Genomic DNA, 19,746 nt, shown 5'->3' on the forward strand with positions numbered 1-19,746 from the left:
AAGCACTTTTCTGATACTGTGTGTATATAATTACACCCCCGGTATAGGGGTGTGTATAGGATTCGGTCGATGTGTTTGTTTGTTTGTTTGTGTTCGCATATAGATCTCAAGAATGAACGGACCAATCGTCACCAAACTTGGTGAACAGGTTCTATACATTCCTGAGACGGTCCTTACAAAAATTGGGACCAGTCAAACACACGGTTAGGGAGTTATTGGTGGATTAAGATTCTACAAGGACTTATAGAGGGACATCTTAATGGTCGAAGGTAAATAACCTTCTCAGTTGGTGGCAGTGAGAATGGTAAGGACGGGGGTGTTTTTCCTACCTCGGAGGAATTTCTTGTTTGTATGGGTGTCAGGCCCGTGGTATAGATGTATTGACACTGTGCCCTGTCGGGGAAAAACAGTATCGCTTCCATGCAAACTGTACAAGTCAGAACAGACACTGAGGCAAACATAATAAACACAGCAAGTGTGAAAAGGAGGTATAACAAGTCTGAAAAGGAGGCAGGATCATCTTGCAATTCACGGGAGATGTGTTCATTCAGGATTGCTTGTGCCCTTCATAAGTTATTTCTCTACTTCGTTTTCTAGTTGCTCTTATAGCAGTTGTTGTCGGCAGACCGAAAATCAGACAGACAAGCAAACACACGTACACAACATGAATATGTCCTTACTTGACTGTCAAGATGACCCCGTAGAGAGCTCCCGCCATCATGTACAGACAGAAGAAGATGAAGTGCTTGTGGTTGTGGTAGCCAACGCACACGGTCATGAAGAAACAGTGGTGGTCTCGTCTCAGAATTCTTTTTTCACACAGTTTGCACTCGTGCGACCGTTCGGGTTCATCTGCACCGGAAGTCTTCGGTGCACTTGTCCTTGCACCTTTTGGTGTCTTAATGCTTGAGGATTTCGGTACATTTGTCCTTGAGTGTTTTAGTGCATCATTACGTGAAGATTTACTTATATCACTTGTTGCTGAATCAGCTTTAGGAGACGCTTTATTTGAGTCTGTTTCCAAAGCGTTGACGTCGTTTTTGTCAGAATGGACGCTGGTTTTGTGGTACAAGATTAAAGACACAGAGCTACTAGTAGTTCTGTTCTGGTTGGACTTACTTCTCCGAGTAGGACTGGTATCGTTGGCACCCTTGCTGCTGTTGTCTTTAGTGTCACTAGCACCATCGAGTGTGTTTTTGTCGCTTGCACAACTCTTGTTCACATTTGGTGCTTTTGACAGATTTCTTAGCGAAGAAATTTCACGTTTTTTTCGCGTAGTTTTTCGCTTCGCGTAGGAAGTACTGGTATCTGTAAAAACACACCACAGAAAATTTCCACACACGTTGAGGAAAAGGTAGAGGATCGCACATCGATGTGACGTCACTGTTAGTTCGTTGTTGTAGACGGACGGTACGATGACGAAATAGCACATGAAGGCGGTGAGCAACGTCATCACGATGAGGAAAGAACAAGCGAAAACGTTGGTGAATGCCATCAGCCGAAGCACAAAAGGCGTTCCCCGCTGGAAGAGGATTTTGAGAATCGCCATTGCTAAATGAGAAGGTTACACTGAGTTACCCACATCAACCACAGATGTTGACCCTATGAACACATTTCACAGCTAAGAGATTCCATACAGAATTCAAGAAACTCGGCTGCGAGGTATGCACAGATGAAACGATCTTCTACTGCATATTTTCACGGGGAAACTGTTTCTTTCCGTTCGGCATAATTAATGATCCATCGGCCAAACACGGGTGTGGCAATTCTTGTAAGTGGTCGTTAAGTATTTCACAGCCGTAAGGGGATTCGGATTCGCATCGAGGTTCCTACACCATCGTGATCCTCTGATAGAAGAGGGAGCAGAGAGTCATCGAGGCACTTTTATTTCATCGCCCTTCCACAACCAATGCGAACACCGATTCCTCTCGTTTGAAACAGCTGAGTTTAGCATCGTCCACAGTGATACAGCAACCTGCAAATCATAATAATTATCATTAATTGTGCATGGAGAGGCGACATGACAAAGCGATCCGAATTTTGAATTGCATAGTGTAGTAAACGGATACATGTACACTTAGCAGGCCGGTTGTACGCATTCGGCCTTCATTGAAACATTTTCACAAATCATGCCCGATACAGAATAACATTACGCATGAGCACACGTACGTGCCCTTTAGTGCAGCTTTCCACGCCATGCATATATTCTTTTCAAAGGCCGGTTGTATATCGATAAACAATTGCCGTCAAAACTATATAATAAAATCAATTTCAAAGTACTAGTTAGCTTGAGAGAGGAAGTGACGCGTACAGAACTAGGGTCGTACTGGTAGGACATTAGACCTCACGCATTGGTTATTTTCAGTGTGCTAAGTCGATCGTCGATAAGGTAAGTAATTAAGCCAAGGGGTTTTCTACGATACCACCAAAGGAGTATGAAATCGACCTTCACGACCTATTATTTCTTGCACTCAGTCACCTTTTCTGGCTGTTTATGAGAAGATGAAGAAAACAGCGAAGAGGAAGAATACACTATGTACTACCATCACCAAACACAGGAGCAGTAGACAGATGGATGTAACTCTACCAAAATCCCCGACACGATCAGTAACTGTAACAGCAACAATAACAACAACACCAATAACAACAACAACAACAACAACAATAGCAACAACAACAGCAACAACAGCAACAACAGCAGGAACAGCAGCAATAGGAACTAACAACAAACAAATGTTGATCAAACTATGAAGATCTGAATTTTCTTAATGTATCCATTTTACCAGCACCTACACTTCTTTTGCTTTTTATTAATTTACCCGATATCCAGATGGAGGGAAACATTTTAATGAATGACCGCAGACGTGTTGCTTTTATGCAGGCTAAAGAACAATGTTAGTTGCTCAGAAAAGTGTACGTTCTACTCGGTCTTCTTTAGACTTTTGTGCCATGATTTAAAACAAGAAAGGCAATGCGGCTCTGTCACCAACACGTGTTGCTGCTAACATTATGAGTTATTTCTAATATGCTGACTGTTAGCAAATGATAACAAGACATGTCGAGAAAAAAGATATCAAGCATGAGCCTTTTAGGCGAATGCTGATATCGTTTGTGAGACATGTCTGTTATCATTTGCTAACAGTCAGCATATTAGAAATAACGGTTTTATTACCGTTTAATTCGACCAAACGAAATTTCGAAGCAACCCCGCGAATTAGACAGAACAGCCGCAATGGGAACTTGAGCGCTTCTACCTGATTATGCCTGTCAGTCAAAGAATTCTCGTGACCTGAGTCAACCAATCAGAGTAACACACCTGACGTGATGAATATTCACAGGTCAAATGCCTTTGACACACAACAATCTCACAAGATAAACCATGTTGAACTTCGCTTTTTCTCGTTGAACAGAGAGCGACAGATTTAGAACCGACTCCAGACGGACGGGAAATGACGTAAAGATACATTTGATGTAAAGCGAGTGGCGCAATATCACTTGATTTTTCCGAACTTTGATCATTTAGATTTCAAGTGAGCGGTCGGCATTGCACACTCAGACGATGGGCGGTGCCTTGCTGTTCCGTTACGCACCCACCGACAAAACTCGCTTTTCGGTATTTTTTAGATAAAGAGAGTATTACCTGACAGCATTTGAAGTGTCATTCTTTAGAATAAATCACGCTGATATTGTTGAATTACATTTTTACTTTGTCTTGTTAATTTTTAGCGTGATAAACAAAAAGGGTCCCTGCCTGAACGTTATAACATTTAGAGGGTCATCTAGAATGCGTCCTGATTGGTCAAAAAGCCATATGGGGCACTGAATTGGTAATAAATATTGATATGACATAAAACAAGAAAGACACCATACCACGATCCCCCACCCCCAAAATAACCCCCCCCCCAAAAAAAAAAACCAAAAAAAAACAACAACAACTTCGATCCAGGTAGCGGTGTAGCCCTGCAACTGAAAACAAAAAAGACCTTGTACATTGTGTGATCTCTTCTTTTTCAAACACGAGTACTGTACTGTCGCCAAAACGTTTCGTGGATAGCATAATTGATTTTTACTCAAAGTTCTTCAAGCTTAATGAGGACATGCCATCAAACAAGAAAGAAAACATACCACGGGGTAAAAACAACCTTCGATCCAGGGTGTAGCCCTGCAACTGAAAACAAAAAGAACGTATACTGTGTGATCTCATCTCCTCAGCACGATTATTGTGCTGCCACTAACAAGTTCTGTTGCTTGGAGACGGAAATGAAACCGGTTACATCGATCCTATTCACGCTCGTGGACGAACTGAGGTCTGAAGCGTACCGTAACGTGGTCTGCGACTTTTGTTTAACAATATTCCTTTGCCTTGGGCAATGATTATTTCTGGCTGAGCATATCAGCCAAGAACGACGTTTGTGTTCGTCACATCTAGCAGCGTTGTTGTGTTGATTGCTTTTTACATTTAGTCAAGTTTTGACTAAATGTTTTAACGTGGAGGGGGGAATCGAGACGAGGGTGTGGTGTATGTGTGTGTGTGTGTGTGTGTAGAGCGATTTAGAGAAAACTACTAGACCGATCTTCATGAAATTTTACATGAGAGTTCCTGGGTATGATATCCCCAGACGTTTTTTTCATTTTTTTGATAAATGTCTTTGATGACGTCATATCCGGCTTTTCGTGAAAGTTGAGGCGGCACTGTCACGCTCTCATTTTTCAACCAAATTGGTTGAAATTTTGGTCAAGTAATCTTCGACGACGCCCGGACTTTGGTATTGCATTTCAGCTTGGAGGCTTACAAATTAATTAATGAGTGTGCTCATTAAAGTTGTCATTAAAATCGGTTTTTCGCAAACAGATTTAAAATTGATTGCATCGTATTTTTCATGACATTCTGAATCTAAAAATATATACATATGTCATGTTTACTCTTAAAATGTGATCACAATTAACAAAAATAGATTAATTAGTCTTACGATTAAAATTTCAGAAATCGATCCAAAAATGATTTCATCTTATTCTTTATCGTTTCCGATTCCAAAAACATATAGATATGATAGGTTGTATTCAAAACAAGCTTTGAAAGTTAACACGAATACAGAAAAACGCGCTTTCCTGCTTAGCACAATACGCTACCGCGCTATTCTGGCGTGTGCATATCACTGCGTTTTGCACGTGGGAGGTGAGCGATTTCCTTCTCCCGGGGATTGACGAAGCTGTACTGTCTTGGTGAAAAAAATACAGTGCGTTCAGTTTCATTCCGTGAGTTCGACAGCTTGACTAAATGTAGTAATTTCGCCTTACGCGACTTGTTAACATTGCGCTACTGATTTGCCTCTTTGGACACCAGAAGGACACCGAATTAATTTCCAGTTCAGGGAATCCAATTAAGGATTAGTGCTTGTGCTTGTCTTGCACTTTTTCTCAAAGAAAAAAATCCATATGTTTCTTCGCTTTTATCACGAAAAGTAAAGAAAAAAACACGTAAAACGTAAGTTTTAGTTACACTCGATCGACATCATCCGTTTTCAACAGTCAGCAGAAATGTACAGTCGGTTTTGAATGAGATTATGCCAGACCGTACGTTTTAAGTGCTGATAGACAACATATGATGGATCGTTTCTTTTTACATTTAGTCAAGTTTTGACTAAATGTTTTAACGTAGAGGGGGGAATCGAGACGAGGGTCGTGGTGTATGTGTGTGTGTGTGTGCGTGCGTGTGTGTGTGTGTGTGTGTGTAGAGCGATTCAGACTAAACTACTGGACCGATCTTTATGAAATTTGACATGAGAGTTCCTGGGTATGAAATCCCCGAACGTTTTTTTCATTTTTTTGATAAATGTCTTTGATGACGTCATATCCGGCTTTTCGTGAAAGTTGAGGCGGCACTGTCACGCCCTCATTTTTCAACCAAATTGGTTGAAATTTTGGTCAAGTAATCTTCGACAAAGCCCGGACTTCGGTATTGCATTTCAGCTTGGTGGCTTAAAAATTAATTAATGACTTTGGTCATTAAAAATCTGAAAATTGTAAAAAAAAATAAAAATTTATAAAACGATCCAAATTTATGTTCATCTTATTCTCCATCATTTGCTGATTCCAAAAACATATAAATATGTTATATTCGGATTAAAAACAAGCTCTGAAAATTAAATATATAAAAATTATTATCAAAATTAAATTGTCCAAATCAATTTAAAAACACTTTCATCTTATTCCTTGTCGGTTCCTGATTCCAAAAACATATAGATATGATATGTTTGGATTAAAAACACGCTCAGAAAGTTAAAACAAAGAGAGGTACAGAAAAGCGTGCTATCCTTCTTAGCGCAACTACTACCCCGCTCTTCTTGTCAATTTCACTGCCTTTGCCATGAGCGGTGGACTGACGACTCGGATGCTACGAGTATACGGTCTTGCTGAACAATGGCATTGCGTTCAGTTTCATTCTGTGAGTTCGACAGCTACTTGACTAAATATTGTATTTTCGCCTTACGCGACTTGTTACATTTAGTCAAGTTTTGACTAAATGTTTTAACGTAGAGGGGGGAATCGAGACGAGGGTCGTGGTGTATGTGTGTGTGTGTGTGTAGAGCGATTAAGAGAAAACTACTGAACCGATCTTCATGAAACTTTACATGAGAGATCCTGAGTATGATATCTCCAGACATGTTTTTCATTTTTTGGATAAATGTCTTTGATGACGTCATATCCGGCTTTTCGTGAAAGTTGAGGCGGCACTGTCACGCTCTTATTTTTCAACCAAATTGGTTGAAATTTTGGTCAAGTAATCTTCGATAAAGCCCGGACTTTGGTATTGCATTTCAGCTTCGAGGCTTAAAAATTAATTAATGAGTTTGCTAATTAAATTGTCATTAAAATCGATTTTTCGCAAACAGATTTAAAATTGATTGCATCGTCTTCTTCATCACATTTTGAATCTAAACATATATACATATGTTATGTTTTAGTCTTAAAATGTGATCACAATTAACGAAAATAGATTAATTAGTCCGTCGCGATATAACCTTCGTGGTTAAAAAACGATGTTAAACACCAAATAAAGAAAGAAAGAAAGATTAATTAGTCTTACGATTAAAATTTACGAAATCGATCCAAAAATGATTTCATCTTATTCTTTATCGTTTCCTGATTCCAAAAACATATAGATATGATAGGTTGTATTCAAAACAAGCTCGGAAAGTTAACAAGTATACAGAAAAGCGCGCTTTCCTGCTTAGCACAATACGCTACCGCGCTATTCTGGCGTGTTAGTTTCACTGCGTTTTGCACGTGGGAGGTGAGCGATTTCCTTCTCGCGGGGATTGACGAAGCTGTACTGTCTTGGTGAAAAAATACAGTGCGTTCAGTTTCATTCCGTGAGTTCGACAGCTTGACTAAATGTAGTAATTTCGCCTTACGCGACTTGTTTTCTTATTTCGTTCTTTATTTCTGTCTGCCTCTCTCTATTTCCTCTGAAACAGTCAAACAGTTATTGTGCAGCGCCCTGGAAAACTGCACATTTCCGGAATATTGAGTTCTGAGCGTCCCTGGTAGCTAAGTGAAATCACAATGCACGAGTTAGAATCCACGCAGCCATTATTTATCCACATTAGAATTCAGCGTGCAGTCAACGTCCAATTTCACAAAGAAGCTATAGTATAAGTCATCTTTTGACATGAAAACACCAGCACAATCGTACGTTTCATTCTGGAACAAGCTGCTCCCATTTTCAACTGCATGCTGTAAAGTGTCGGTGTATTCAAGACCAGGTACCAACGTGGGCAGATTGACATGACCACCACATTGTATTGATTTCACGCAATCGGCCGCTGCTGATATGCAACACTGACAGTTTTTCAGGCAAGAGAATAAAAATTCAGCAAGAATTCAGCTGTTCAATCGCAATAGCAAATCATCATCAGAAACTCGTTATTTTACGCTGTGCTTGTTCATTATTGCTGCTCCTGTTGATGCATAAAATTGTAAGACTGGAATTTTCTTTTTATGGATAATTATTGGTTACGTAGGGGTGGGGGGGAGGGATGAGGGTATAGGAAGGTTTATGCGGTGCCACTTTTGTTTACCAGAAACATAGCCATGCATGCATACTCTCTTTTCTAATGAGTGTATTTATTGTAATGCACATGCCGCTTCACTTAAAAAGTTATTGACACTGCACCGGAAGTTTGTTGTTGTCATTTATGTCATGATTATTAATTCGTTCACTTGTTAACCTAGTAATACCAAGTGTTGGCAAGTTAGTTTTTCAGTAGCCCTAAGCTCACCCTTGTTTATATTCTAGCTATTGCCTTGCTTTGATTTAGTGCTACGTGTAGGCAAAACAACGGCTGAAACGACCCTTCTAGTTACCGCACCCCCCCCCCCTCCCTCGTTTTTTTGTCCACCCCAACCGTCCACTTCTTCTGGAGACACGAAAGCTGCTTGCATGCGTTTTATTTGTTCCGGGAAAAACAACCCACACAGATTTTTTTGTAATCATCAAAGAAGACCTATTTAGGCTTTCTGCACACAGACACAGCCTTCCTCCTTGCTACGTGAAAGGCTTAAAACCGGGTACCGTTTTCGTTTTTTCTTCGTGTAAAACACGCCTGACTATAATGTGGTGTTTTTAGTCTGTGAGTCTCTCGAACACTGTTTTCGTTTTTTCTCTGTGTAAAACACGCCTGACTATTGTATGGTGTTTTGTGTCTGCAAGTCTCTCCAACGCCGTTTTCTTTTTACATTTAGTCAAGTTTTGACTAAATTTTTTAACGTAGAGGGGAGAATCGAGACGAGGGTCGTGGTGTATGTGCGTGTGTGTGTGTGTGTGTGTGTGCGTGTGTGTGTGTGTGTAGAGCGATTCAGACTAAACTACTGGACCGATCTTTATGAAATTTGACATGAGAGTTCCTGGGTATGAAATCCCCGAACGTTTTTTTCATTTTTTGGATAAATGTCTTTGATGACGTCATATCCGGCTTTTCGTGAAAGTTGAGGCGGCACTGTCACGCCCTCATTTTTCAACCAAATTGGTTGAAATTTTGGTCAAGTAATCTTCGACAAAGTCCGGGGTTCGGTATTGCATTTCAGCTTGGTGGCTTAAAAATTAATTAATGACTTTGGTCATTAAAAATCTGAAAATTGTAAAAAAAATAAAAATTTATAAAACGATCCAAATTTACGTTTATCTTATTCTCCATCATTTGCTGATTCCAAAAACATATAAATATGTTATATTCGGATTAAAAACAAGCTCTGAAAATTAAATATATAAAAATTATTATCAAAATTAAATTGTCCAAATCAATTTAAAAACACTTTCATCTTATTCCTTGTCGGTTCCTGATTCCAAAAACATATAGATATGATATGTTTGGATTAAAAACACGCTCAGAAAGTTAAAACAAAGAGAGGTACAGAAAAGCGTGCTATCCTTCTTAGCGCAACGACTACCCCGCTCTTCTTGTCAATTTCACTGCCTTTGCCATGAGCGGTGGACTGACGATGCTACGAGTATACGGTCTTGCTGAAAAATGGCAGCTACTTGACTAAATATTGTATTTTCGCCTTACGCGACTTGTTTATATTTAGTCAAGTTTTGACTAAATATTTTAACATCGAGGGGGAATCGAAACGAGGGTCGTGGTGTATGTGCGTGTGTCTGTCTGTCTGTCTGTGTGTGTGTGTAGAGCGATTCAGACTAAACTACTGGACCGATCTTTATGAAATTTGACATGAGAGTTCCTGGGTATGAAATCCCCGAACGTTTTTTTCATTTTTTTGATAAATGTCTTTGATGACGTCATATCCGGCTTTTCGTGAAAGTTGAGGCGGCACTGTCACGCCCTCATTTTTCAACCAAATTGGTTGAAATTTTGGTCAAGTAATCTTCGACGAAGCCCGGGGTTCGGTATTGCATTTCAGCTTGGTGGCTTAAAAATTAATTAATGACTTTGGTCATTAAAAATCTGAAAATTGTAAAAAAAAATAAAAATTTATAAAACGATCCAAATTTACGTTTATCTTATTCTCCATCATTTGCTGATTCCAAAAACATATAAATATGTTATATTCGGATTAAAAACAAGCTCTGAAAATTAAATATATAAAAATTATTATCAATTTTTTTTTTTCGAAATCAATTTAAAAACACTTTTATCTTATTCCTTGTCGGTTCCTGATTCCAAAAATATATAGATATGATATGTTTGGATTAAAAACACGCTCAGAAAGTTAAAACGAAGAGAGGTACAGAAAAGCGTGCTATCCTTCTCAGCGCAACGAATACCCCGCTCTTCTTGTCAATTCCACGGGCACTGCCTTTGCCACGGGCGGTGGAGTGACGATGCTACGAGTATACGGTCTTGCTGCGTTGCGTTGCGTTCAGTTTCATTCTGTGAGTTCGACAGCTACTTGACTAAATGTTGTATTTTCGCCTTACGCGACTTGTTTTCTCTGTGTAAAACACGCATGACTATTGTAACTATGGTGTTTTGAGTCTGCAAGTCTCTCCAACACCGTTTTCGTTTTCTCTGTGTGTACAACACGCCTGACTATTGTAACTATATAGTGTTTTGAGTCTGTAAGTCTCTCCAACACCGTTTGCTTGACCTCAAATTCGTTAAGTGCTGCACACGGATGAGAACCAAAGGTCGAGGCCTAAAAGGTCAAGGCACAAAAGGTCGAAGACATTTGGTCGAGGCGGTCAAAATGTCGAGTGCGACAAAAGGTCGAGGGTGACACTGTATTAACCCTAATTGTTGGCACAGTTAGAGGGTCGTTTTAAGTCACGTCCTTATTATTGGACATGCACTGCAAAAGATTAGCCGGCTCCATGTCCTGGCTAATCCTAGCCTTTCTCTACAGTCTGCTAATCTGTGTTTTCAAGCTGCACAAACCCATATCGACACCTGTACGCAGGTGTTATGCACCTGCTGTTTTGGAAAGCCCTCGTTTTTGTATATATATAGAGATTTATTGTAAAGAGCATGAACAGCATGCTTTAGGTCTATAGTTCATCGGCCTCTGCTTTTAACGTTCTCTTTTTGTTCAATAGAAAAGGTGCGCGCGTGGTTTCTTTGTTAGGGCATGGCATTGGTAATCGTTCGCTGACACATTCACATTTTAAGAAAGAGATTTGGCTGGCAGGGTGTCGTTCGATTTGCCTGTTGGATTTCTGGTAGGCAAAGCCAAGAGCGGAGTTGATTGTTCTATTGATTTGAAACATGATCAAATGATCACCTAATGATTTTCTATTCAGTGTTGAGTCTACCTTAATCAGAGTGTGAGTGAGTGAGAGAGAGAGAGAGAGAGAGAGAGAGAGAGAGAGAGAGAGAGAGAGAGAGAGAGAGAGAGAGAGAGAGAGACTGAGGAGTCAATGTGTGTGTGTGTGTGTGTGTGTGTGTGTGTGTGTGTGTGCGTGCATTTGTGAATGCGTGCGTTCGTGCGTAGGTGCGTTGTGCCATACATGTGCGTGTGTGCATCATTGTGTATGTGACAAACGTTTAGTGGCGTCATTGGAAGCTCAAGTCAAACAAGTCACGAATGACATATAGCAAAGAATAGCAACAATACCATTAGAAGCAACACTATCACTGACATGTTTTACTAGAAACCGAAAAATAATAAGAGCCAACTGACTCACCTCAAACCACACTGACGCTGATAACAACAGCACGTCAACTTTTGCTACACAAAAGGACTCCCACGTTTGTTTGCAGTGATCTCAGTACGATAGGAATAGACTGAATGTCTTCACACTCACCTCAACCCCGCCACAACCTAACTACTATACATGGGAATCTATTCCAACACGTCGTTTGAGTCGAAGCTCCAGTCACCCGTATATCATTGCCTGCTAAGGGTCATAGAAAGTGAATTTTTACTGGTTGAGAATGCAGAAACCGTAGCTTCCTTTGTCTGCACTTGTGGGTCAGATATCTTGGATTGAGTACCATTGTGTTCACACGAATTTCTCGCTCAATTTAGTCCCTGAAAGTGAATAATTATTGAGAAGCGGCAGAGACGGTATCTTCTTTTGTCTACACTAGTATATCAGATTTCTTTTGTATGCACTTGTTAAGCATTTTTTCTCGTGATTTTGGTATAGCTGTGTTCACTAGAATGTAGAGCTAAATTCAGTCCCTTTAAGTGAATAATTATTGAGTAGTGACAGAGACCGTAGCTTCGATCTTTCGTCTGTACTTGTTGATCATTCTGGTGATTTTGGTATAGTTGTGTTCCCAAGAATAGTAGGCTAAACTCAGTCCTTAAAGTGAATAATTATTGGGTAGCGCCAGAGACCGTATACGTAGCCGCTTCGATCTTTCGTCTGTACTTGTTGATCATGTTTATTGATTTTGGTATGGTTGTGCTCCCAAGAATGTTAGGCTAAACACAGTCCTTAAAGTGAATAACTATTGAGTAGCGGCAGAGACTCACTGTGTCTTCTTTTGTCGGCACATTTGGATCAGATTTTTAGTTTTTTGGTATTGTTGTGTTCCCAAGAATTTCAAGTTAGGCTAAACTCAGTCCTCAAGTGAATATATCATGAGAAGCGACAGGGACTGTGTGGACGTTATGTCGTTTCTAGTGGATTTCTTTAATTTAAATTTTTTTTTTAAATACCGGCACGGTTGGCCTAGTGGTAAGTCGTCCGCCCCGTGATCGGGAGGTCGTGGGTTCAAACCCCGGCCGGGTCATACCCAAGACTTTAAAATTGGCAATCTAGTGGCTGCTCCGCCTGGCGTCTGGCATTAGGGGGTTAGTGCTAGGACTGGTTGGTCCGGTGTCAGAATAATGTGACTGGGTGAGACATGAAGCCTGTGCTGCGACTTCTGTCTTGTGTGTGGCGCACGTTATATGTCAAAGCAGCACCGCCCTGATATGGCCCTTCGTGGTCGGCTGGGCGTTAAGCAAACAAACAAACAAACAAATTGGTTTAAAAAAAAAAATAAAGTTGTGTTTTCAAGAATTGTCGGCTAAAACCAGACCTTAACTTGAGTATAGCAGCAGAGACTGTGTCTTGTTTTGTCTGCACTTGTAGCCTAAATCAGGTTTCTTGATTTTGTTAGAATTGTGTTCTCAAGAACATAATTATCAATAAAAATGGTTGTAAAATGTACTTCCTCGCCTTACAATTTGGGCAAGAAGATTCTCTTGTAATTCAAAACTTCGAGGTGGGACTAATTAAATTAACTAAGATCACGCACCAAATTCTCGCTTGCTCAAACGAAATACAATCATGTTGTCCAGGTATGAAAGTGACGTTCTTATGGACACACAGCGGCATTAGAAGTCAGGTTAAAGGCACACCCCATCCCACAGGAGCTTGTATCCAATCGCCGGTCGATCATTATTTACTCCTTTTTCCATTTATTTACTCCTTATTCCATACAGTCTCCTTACTACTACTATTTACTACTAATAAATAGTAGTAGTAAGGGTAAGCATGCAGCAGTAAATAATAAGCATGCAGGAGTGAATAATTATCGACCGGTGGTTGGATACACGCTCCTGTGCCCCATCCCGGGAAAACAGTTCTGTTCACTATCTCAGATCTGCCCACTACAGGCATTTACACAGTAGTAATTCAAATCCAATCCAATCAAATCAAATCAAATCAAATCAAATCAAATCATATCAAATCAAATTAACTTTATTATCTCACATGGAACAATTGCAGTGGTGGTGCATGTAACATAAAGACAAACGAACCACTACAACATTAGCATTATATTTAAGTATAATGTACTAAGTAATAGCATTGTTAGTAGGCCTAGCTTTTTAGGAAATCAATTCACACACAAATTCCAACTCTGCACACGAAGCAGTCAGGCTTTTGATTTTTGGTATGTGTCTAAGTGGGGGGTGGGGGGGGGGGGGGTGTGTGGCCTTGTCCCACGTAAAAGCCTGACCACATTTGACATAGTGGGTCGAATCGTTTACGCGGGAAGGACTGTGCCTTTAACCGTACAGAAACACAGAATCGCGAACCTTTCAAAACCCGTTTTGACGCCCTGGTTTTATTCACCTTAACCCAAGTCCATTGGCATTGATCTACCGCACCTTTTCATGCAATATTGCACCTCGGTGCCGGCTTACGATCTTCTAGTGCCTATGCACTGCAAATAAAATGGTCTATTAAAGAGGCAGGAGCCAGTGTAAAGGTGTGTTGCCTTGTCAATACAGTTTCATTCCCATTTTGAGAACTCAAAAAATCTTCAGGCCTTAAAAATGAGGTGGTCTTAAAATGGAGGCATTTTGACAGAGGACTTAAAAGGGAAAGTTTAAAATTGTGAAGTCTTAAAGGGTAGGGTTAGGGGGGGGGGGGGGGGATGCTGGTAGGTCCACTATAAGTACTACAGTGAAAAACCCCTTGTTTTACCGAAACAAAATCTGAGAAAATCAGGGTTTAAAAAGGAGAAAGTCTTAAAATGGGGGTACATTTACAGAAGTTATGAAAGGGAAATCTGACAAAATAGGGTCTTAAAAGGGAGGAAGTCTTAACTTGGGGGGGGGGGGGGGGGTCCTAAAAGGGGGGTTCCACTGTACAATATGGGCGATGTTTGCTTGGGTTAACAGCGTCAAATATGTGAAGTATGTGTTTCTTATTGAATGAGAAAGAAACGCAAATACAAGCAAAACATGTAAGTTACTCTCATGGACTACTTTTAAAGCCCCTTTAAAAATACCTAACAAAATCCAAACCATTGTTGCTTTACCCAGAGGGCCAGGTTGCAGGAACCTGTGCCACGCAGTACAGTACGTGTCGGCACCTTTTCAAGCGTATGCATTAATCGTATTTGTAAGCTCAAGACTATTCTGGCTAGGTCCAAGGCTGAGAATCAATAATGTACTCAGTCTGTGTAACCTTTCACACCAGCCTGGAAAATACACTGATATTGCGACCACAATGTATACTCTACTCATATCTCAATGGCTATAGGGATTGACTTGAAATATTCAACATGTGTTTTAACGGTTAAAAAGGCTATCTGTTATCAAACACTGTACATAAGGAAGACGTGGAACTTGCGAAGAAAATGCGAAAAAGTGTTTGTGGGTTATCGTCCCTAGTCACATGCTGGCGGCGAAAACAAAATGGCGGATCGCGTAGGTACCGATCGTGTGCGAGGTGGTGGTAAATTGTGTTCGGCTTTTTGTTGCAAGAACGCCCGTTACAAACAGAGCTGCTTCGGGAAAACTTTCCACAAGTTCCCTACAGAAGAAAAAAGGTGGGTTGTGCAGTGATTATTTCATCAGGTTGACCTTCTTCAGAATGAGAATGCAATGGCTCGAGTCAACTCACTCAGTAGACCACAGCGTCAGCGAGTACTTACGACTGTGAGTGTGAGTCAGCAGTCAGTACAAAACAACAATTTACACTTGATGACAAACCCGTGGGCATATTTGCCGAAACCTTTATCAAACCTTGCTTACGGGAAAACTACAGTACAAAGGTACATCACTCATCCGTTTTGCGTTCAGGCAGAGCGTTAGATTTAGACTGAAGATCTGATTTAGCTTTTTTTGTCTTTCCTTTTTGCTTAGTTTAACAATAACATTGTTGTTTTTATTGTCAAACTAGGTGCAGAATATGGATGCAATTCACAAGGCGAGAGGACTTTGAAAAGCTGCAGCCAGCTGATGTTCAAGGTCTCAAGCTTTGTACTGATCACTTTGAGGCCAACCAGTAAAACAATCCTGCAGAGAGGATCACTTGTGTGGAATGCTGTCCCGACATTGTTTGCAGTGCCCAATCCACCACCGAAGGTTATTTATTTATTGGTTTTAGGTTTTTGCAAACCAAAGAAGCACACTATTAAATGCAGGTTGAGTAATGACAAGTTTGAGGCTGATGTAAGAATTGAAAACAAGTTAGCATTGTTCCCATCAAATAATGCCTGTTTGCATTTAGCGCAAAAAAATGATAAGGCCAACAAAAAAAAGTTACTTATTTTGGATCGACGTCTTGATTATGATGATATGATGAACTTATTTTGCAAAAAAACAGCCCCAAATGGCAAAAAAGGTATAGGGTCGGCGTCAACAACAAAAAAGTTGTATGTTTCTGGTCACCTGACCCTACCTATGTTTTCCCGACGACCCTAGACTTTTTTTTTTTTTCATTTTCAAAAATAAAAGGGGTATTCGAAAATCAATTGTTTTCCTGTTTTTCAACGAAATAGTTAAAAAGATGGTTTAAAAAAAAAAAGTTTAGAAAAAAAATCTCCACCTTTAGTCATGTTAGGTCACAAAAAAGTCTGTTTAAGGTAACGTAGCCCCCCAAAAAATAGCGTCGGTAGGTCGGCTTTTTAGTTTTGTATTTTAGCCATCTGAATATTTTAATTTTATTTTTTAATGCCCCCAAAAAGTCTAGGGCCGGTGGGAAAAAAATAGGGTCGGTCCGGATACCGTAAACAGATTATTTTTTGTTTTGCCTTACCAGAAACATACACTTTTTGTGTGTGGCCTAAGACCAATGCCATGAAATTGGGAGAAATGTTTCATTGTGACTGGGTGTTGGTTGTGAGTTTGTCAGTTAAAGAGCTGTGCAATTTGCAGGTTGCTAGTGGGAGGAAGCCACCATCGCAAAGGGTAGCTACAAATGAAGCCAGCACCGACCTGTCGCCTGATGCACAAATTGTTCAACCAGGTAAGAGATTTTTAACCATGAAGAACACCCTGACATCAAAAAATGTTTAAACTCATCCATTACATAGTTGATAATCGCTGTATAGGGTGACGGGCGCTGTGGCGGGGTGGTAAGACGTCGGTCTATTAACTCGGAAGGTCGAGGGTTCGAATCCCGGTCGCGGCCGCCTGGTGGGTTAAGTGTGGAGATGTTTCCGATCTCCCAGGTCAACTTATGTGCAGACCTGTTAGTGACTTATCCCCCTTCATGTGTACACGCAAGCACAAGACCAAATACGCACGAAAAAGGTCCTGTAATCCATGTCAGAGTTCGGTGGGTTTTAGAAACACAAAAATACCCCGCATGCTTCCTCCGAAAGCGGCGTATGGCTGCCTAAATGGCGGGGTAAAAACGGTCATACACATAAAATTCCACTTGTGCAAATAAATGAGTGCACGTGGGAGTTTCAGGCCACGAACGCAGAAGAAGAAGAAGCTGTATAGGGCGGATGCATGGATGGATGAAATTGTACCTGTAGTTCCCACACGTAATGATGGGAAACATATCCTGTTAGAGGCATGGTGTAACAAGAAACAATTAAGTGGCTCTATTCCCATCTCCCCCCCCCCCCTTTCCCCGTCGCGATATAAGCTTCGTGGTTGAAAACGACGTTAAACACCAAATAAAGAAAGAAAGAGGCATGGTGTGTGAGGAGTTTACCTGGTACTGTTGTCCTAATCAATCAATCAATCAATCAATATAAAGCTTATATAGCGCATATTCCGTGGGTACAGTTCTAATGGCCTCACCCATTCAGTACCAAACAAGGTCAATTCCATCATTGTTCCACATCGTATCCATAGTTGCTAATACACTTCATTTCTGGCCTGCCTTCCTACGCTATTGTTTATTTTCATTTTGTGATTGAATTACACATGTTTTAATTTCTTCCAGGTTGTAACTTGTTATGGTTATGTTATTTTATGTGTGTTTTGTGTGTGTGTTTTCTTTTTTAGATGACATTCAGGCGATCCTGGAGGACATAGGATGTAAAGCATCAAAGTCGTCATCCTCCCCATCCCCTCGTGAAGCGGAACTTCGGCAGAAGGTCAACAAACTGAGGAGCAAGGTTTTCCGATTAGAAAAGACAACGATGGAACCCCGTGTAAAACGAGCGAGTAAATTAGCCAAGCCTCCCAAGAAAGACTTTGTAATAGAACAGTTGTCTCATATATTATCAGGCGAGGCGAGCTATTTTGCCATTTATGCCTGTTACATATTTACCGGTTATCTGCTGCTGTATCCAATCCTGGCAGAGACGGAACGCATGTTACCAAGGAGCCGAAGGAGAGTCGATGAGATGAGAGAATGTGATTAACAATTGCCAACTCTCTCCGTACAAAGAGGGTCCAAAATTGTATCAAAATATAGATCGTAGGGAATTCAAAATAAAAAAAAGACAATAGACAAAACATGTACTTCGGCTCATAGAGCCTTCTTTAATTTTTGACTCAAAAGTCCATGCTCCGAGAGTCCTTTTTTTAATTTTGAATTGCCTACCATCTATATTTGTATACATTTTCAAAAAGATTCAACAGTCACCTTCCGTTATTCTTGAACTTGGCTATCCCAGCCTTACCTCAACATTCGATATTCCTGTGATATTTTTGACGTAAAATCAATTGTTACTGTAAAACACTTCGGCAAGAGGATTGGTCCAAGCAAACAAATAATAAACTTGTAAGATTTTTCCTGATATTTCCGATCAATTGCCTATGGTTTTATTTAGCTAAAAGATTCAAACGTCACACCTATGACTCATGGCTATTTTTAAGGGGAGAGTAGCATCCCTGGTGTGTTGTTTTTGATGTACCTTTTGGTCTGTTTACAGTAACATAGGCACACAAAAAGAGGGTCGGTAGGTCGGCTTTTCTTACTTTTTTTTTTATAACCATCTTTTTAAATTATTTTGCAAAAAAACAGGAACAAAATTGATTTTTTTTCTTTTTCTTTTTCTCCAAATGCCAAAAAAAAGGTCTAGGGTTGGCGGGGAAAAATAGGGTTGGTCGGGATACCGTAAACAGACTATTTTGCTTTGTTTTGCCTAAGCAATGACTAACAAACTTTCTTTAGGGTCTGACATTGTATATACTATACAATTTTTGGGGTATTAACTAAATACATGTATACAGTTTTTGATTCCTTTTATACTTTTTCACAAATTAGCCCCCCCCCCCTTTTTTTTTGTAGTCTGCCCTGGGGGCGGGAGGTCTCCTAATTTCGGTTTCTAGGGTCATCTTATGCTTCCCCATGAGCTGAGAACTTAATTTAAAATGGGCCACGATTTTTTTATTTGTATTTTGTAATTGTGCCTTTGTCCAGTCACATGATTTCACTTTGTACTTAAAAACTTGGCACTGTCATCATTTATTTGCTATTTATTGTTCAGTTGTTCAGTATTTATTGCTATTGGGCATCAGTTGTTCAGTTGCCCTCTTTCGAATGAGCCATGCATGCATTATGGATGTGTTTAGCGAATTGGGATACCTCAAGCAATGTAAAAGAAGAAACAATGTGAAGCAAACATATAGCACCAAATAAAATAACCGAATCAAAATGGAAACTTCTTCAGTGTATGTGTGTGTGTGTGTGTGTGTGTGTGTGTTTGCTGTTTTAAATACCGAAAATGTGAAAATAAAGCAAGTCACAACATGAGAAAGATCGACTGTACTAGTCATAACAAAGCAGGAAACAGCCTGATCAGCATGCAGCAAAGGGGAATAACTCATATTTAGCCATTCTCATTTCTAAGCATGCCCAATGAGGAAGTTATCCTTCTTCCCATTGTAGTTTCTTTGCTGTTATCCAGATAACATTCCAGTCAATGGGGGTTTGAAGTGGAGTAATATGAACGAACAAGGAAGTGGTAAAAAAGTACAATGGCTCTCAGGGGTTTGCTGGTGATAACAATGCACAGAGATTGTTGAAGCAGTGGGGGTAAAGTGAGGGTTGGTGGTGAGATAATTGGTGTATGTGTGTGTGTGTGTTTGTGTGTGTGTGTGTGTGTGGTGTGTGTGTGCGTGCGTGCGTACGTGCGTGCGTGCGTGTGAGTG

At 40.3% G+C, this 19,746-nt stretch overlaps 1 protein-coding gene and 1 long non-coding RNA gene across 2 annotated transcripts in view; one reads left to right on the plus strand and one right to left on the minus strand.

Moving 5' to 3' along the window:
* The window catches only part of LOC138952310 (uncharacterized), a 17,621-nt gene extending 5,082 nt beyond the window's left edge, over positions 1 to 12,539 (minus strand). Inside the window, exons 1-2 of the mRNA XM_070323947.1 lie at positions 11,642 to 12,539; positions 681 to 1,975 (exon numbers count right to left, since the gene is read on the minus strand). Coding sequence (XP_070180048.1) covers positions 681 to 1,549 — 869 coding nt within the window. The 5' untranslated portion in view covers positions 1,550 to 1,975; positions 11,642 to 12,539. The remainder of the gene's footprint in view (positions 1 to 680; positions 1,976 to 11,641) is intronic.
* Positions 12,540 to 14,941: 2,402 nt separating this feature from the next.
* On the plus strand, positions 14,942 to 19,226 carry LOC138952636 (uncharacterized). The gene is made up of 4 exons (XR_011451397.1): positions 14,942 to 15,233; positions 15,587 to 15,771; positions 16,564 to 16,654; positions 17,650 to 19,226. It is a non-coding gene; the product is annotated as an uncharacterized lncRNA (long non-coding RNA).
* The last annotated feature ends 520 nt before the right edge of the window (positions 19,227 to 19,746 follow it).

Source organism: Littorina saxatilis, linkage group LG17 (genome assembly GCF_037325665.1).
Source record: "Littorina saxatilis isolate snail1 linkage group LG17, US_GU_Lsax_2.0, whole genome shotgun sequence".
In the NCBI taxonomy this organism is placed as follows: Eukaryota; Metazoa; Mollusca; class Gastropoda; order Littorinimorpha; family Littorinidae; genus Littorina; species Littorina saxatilis.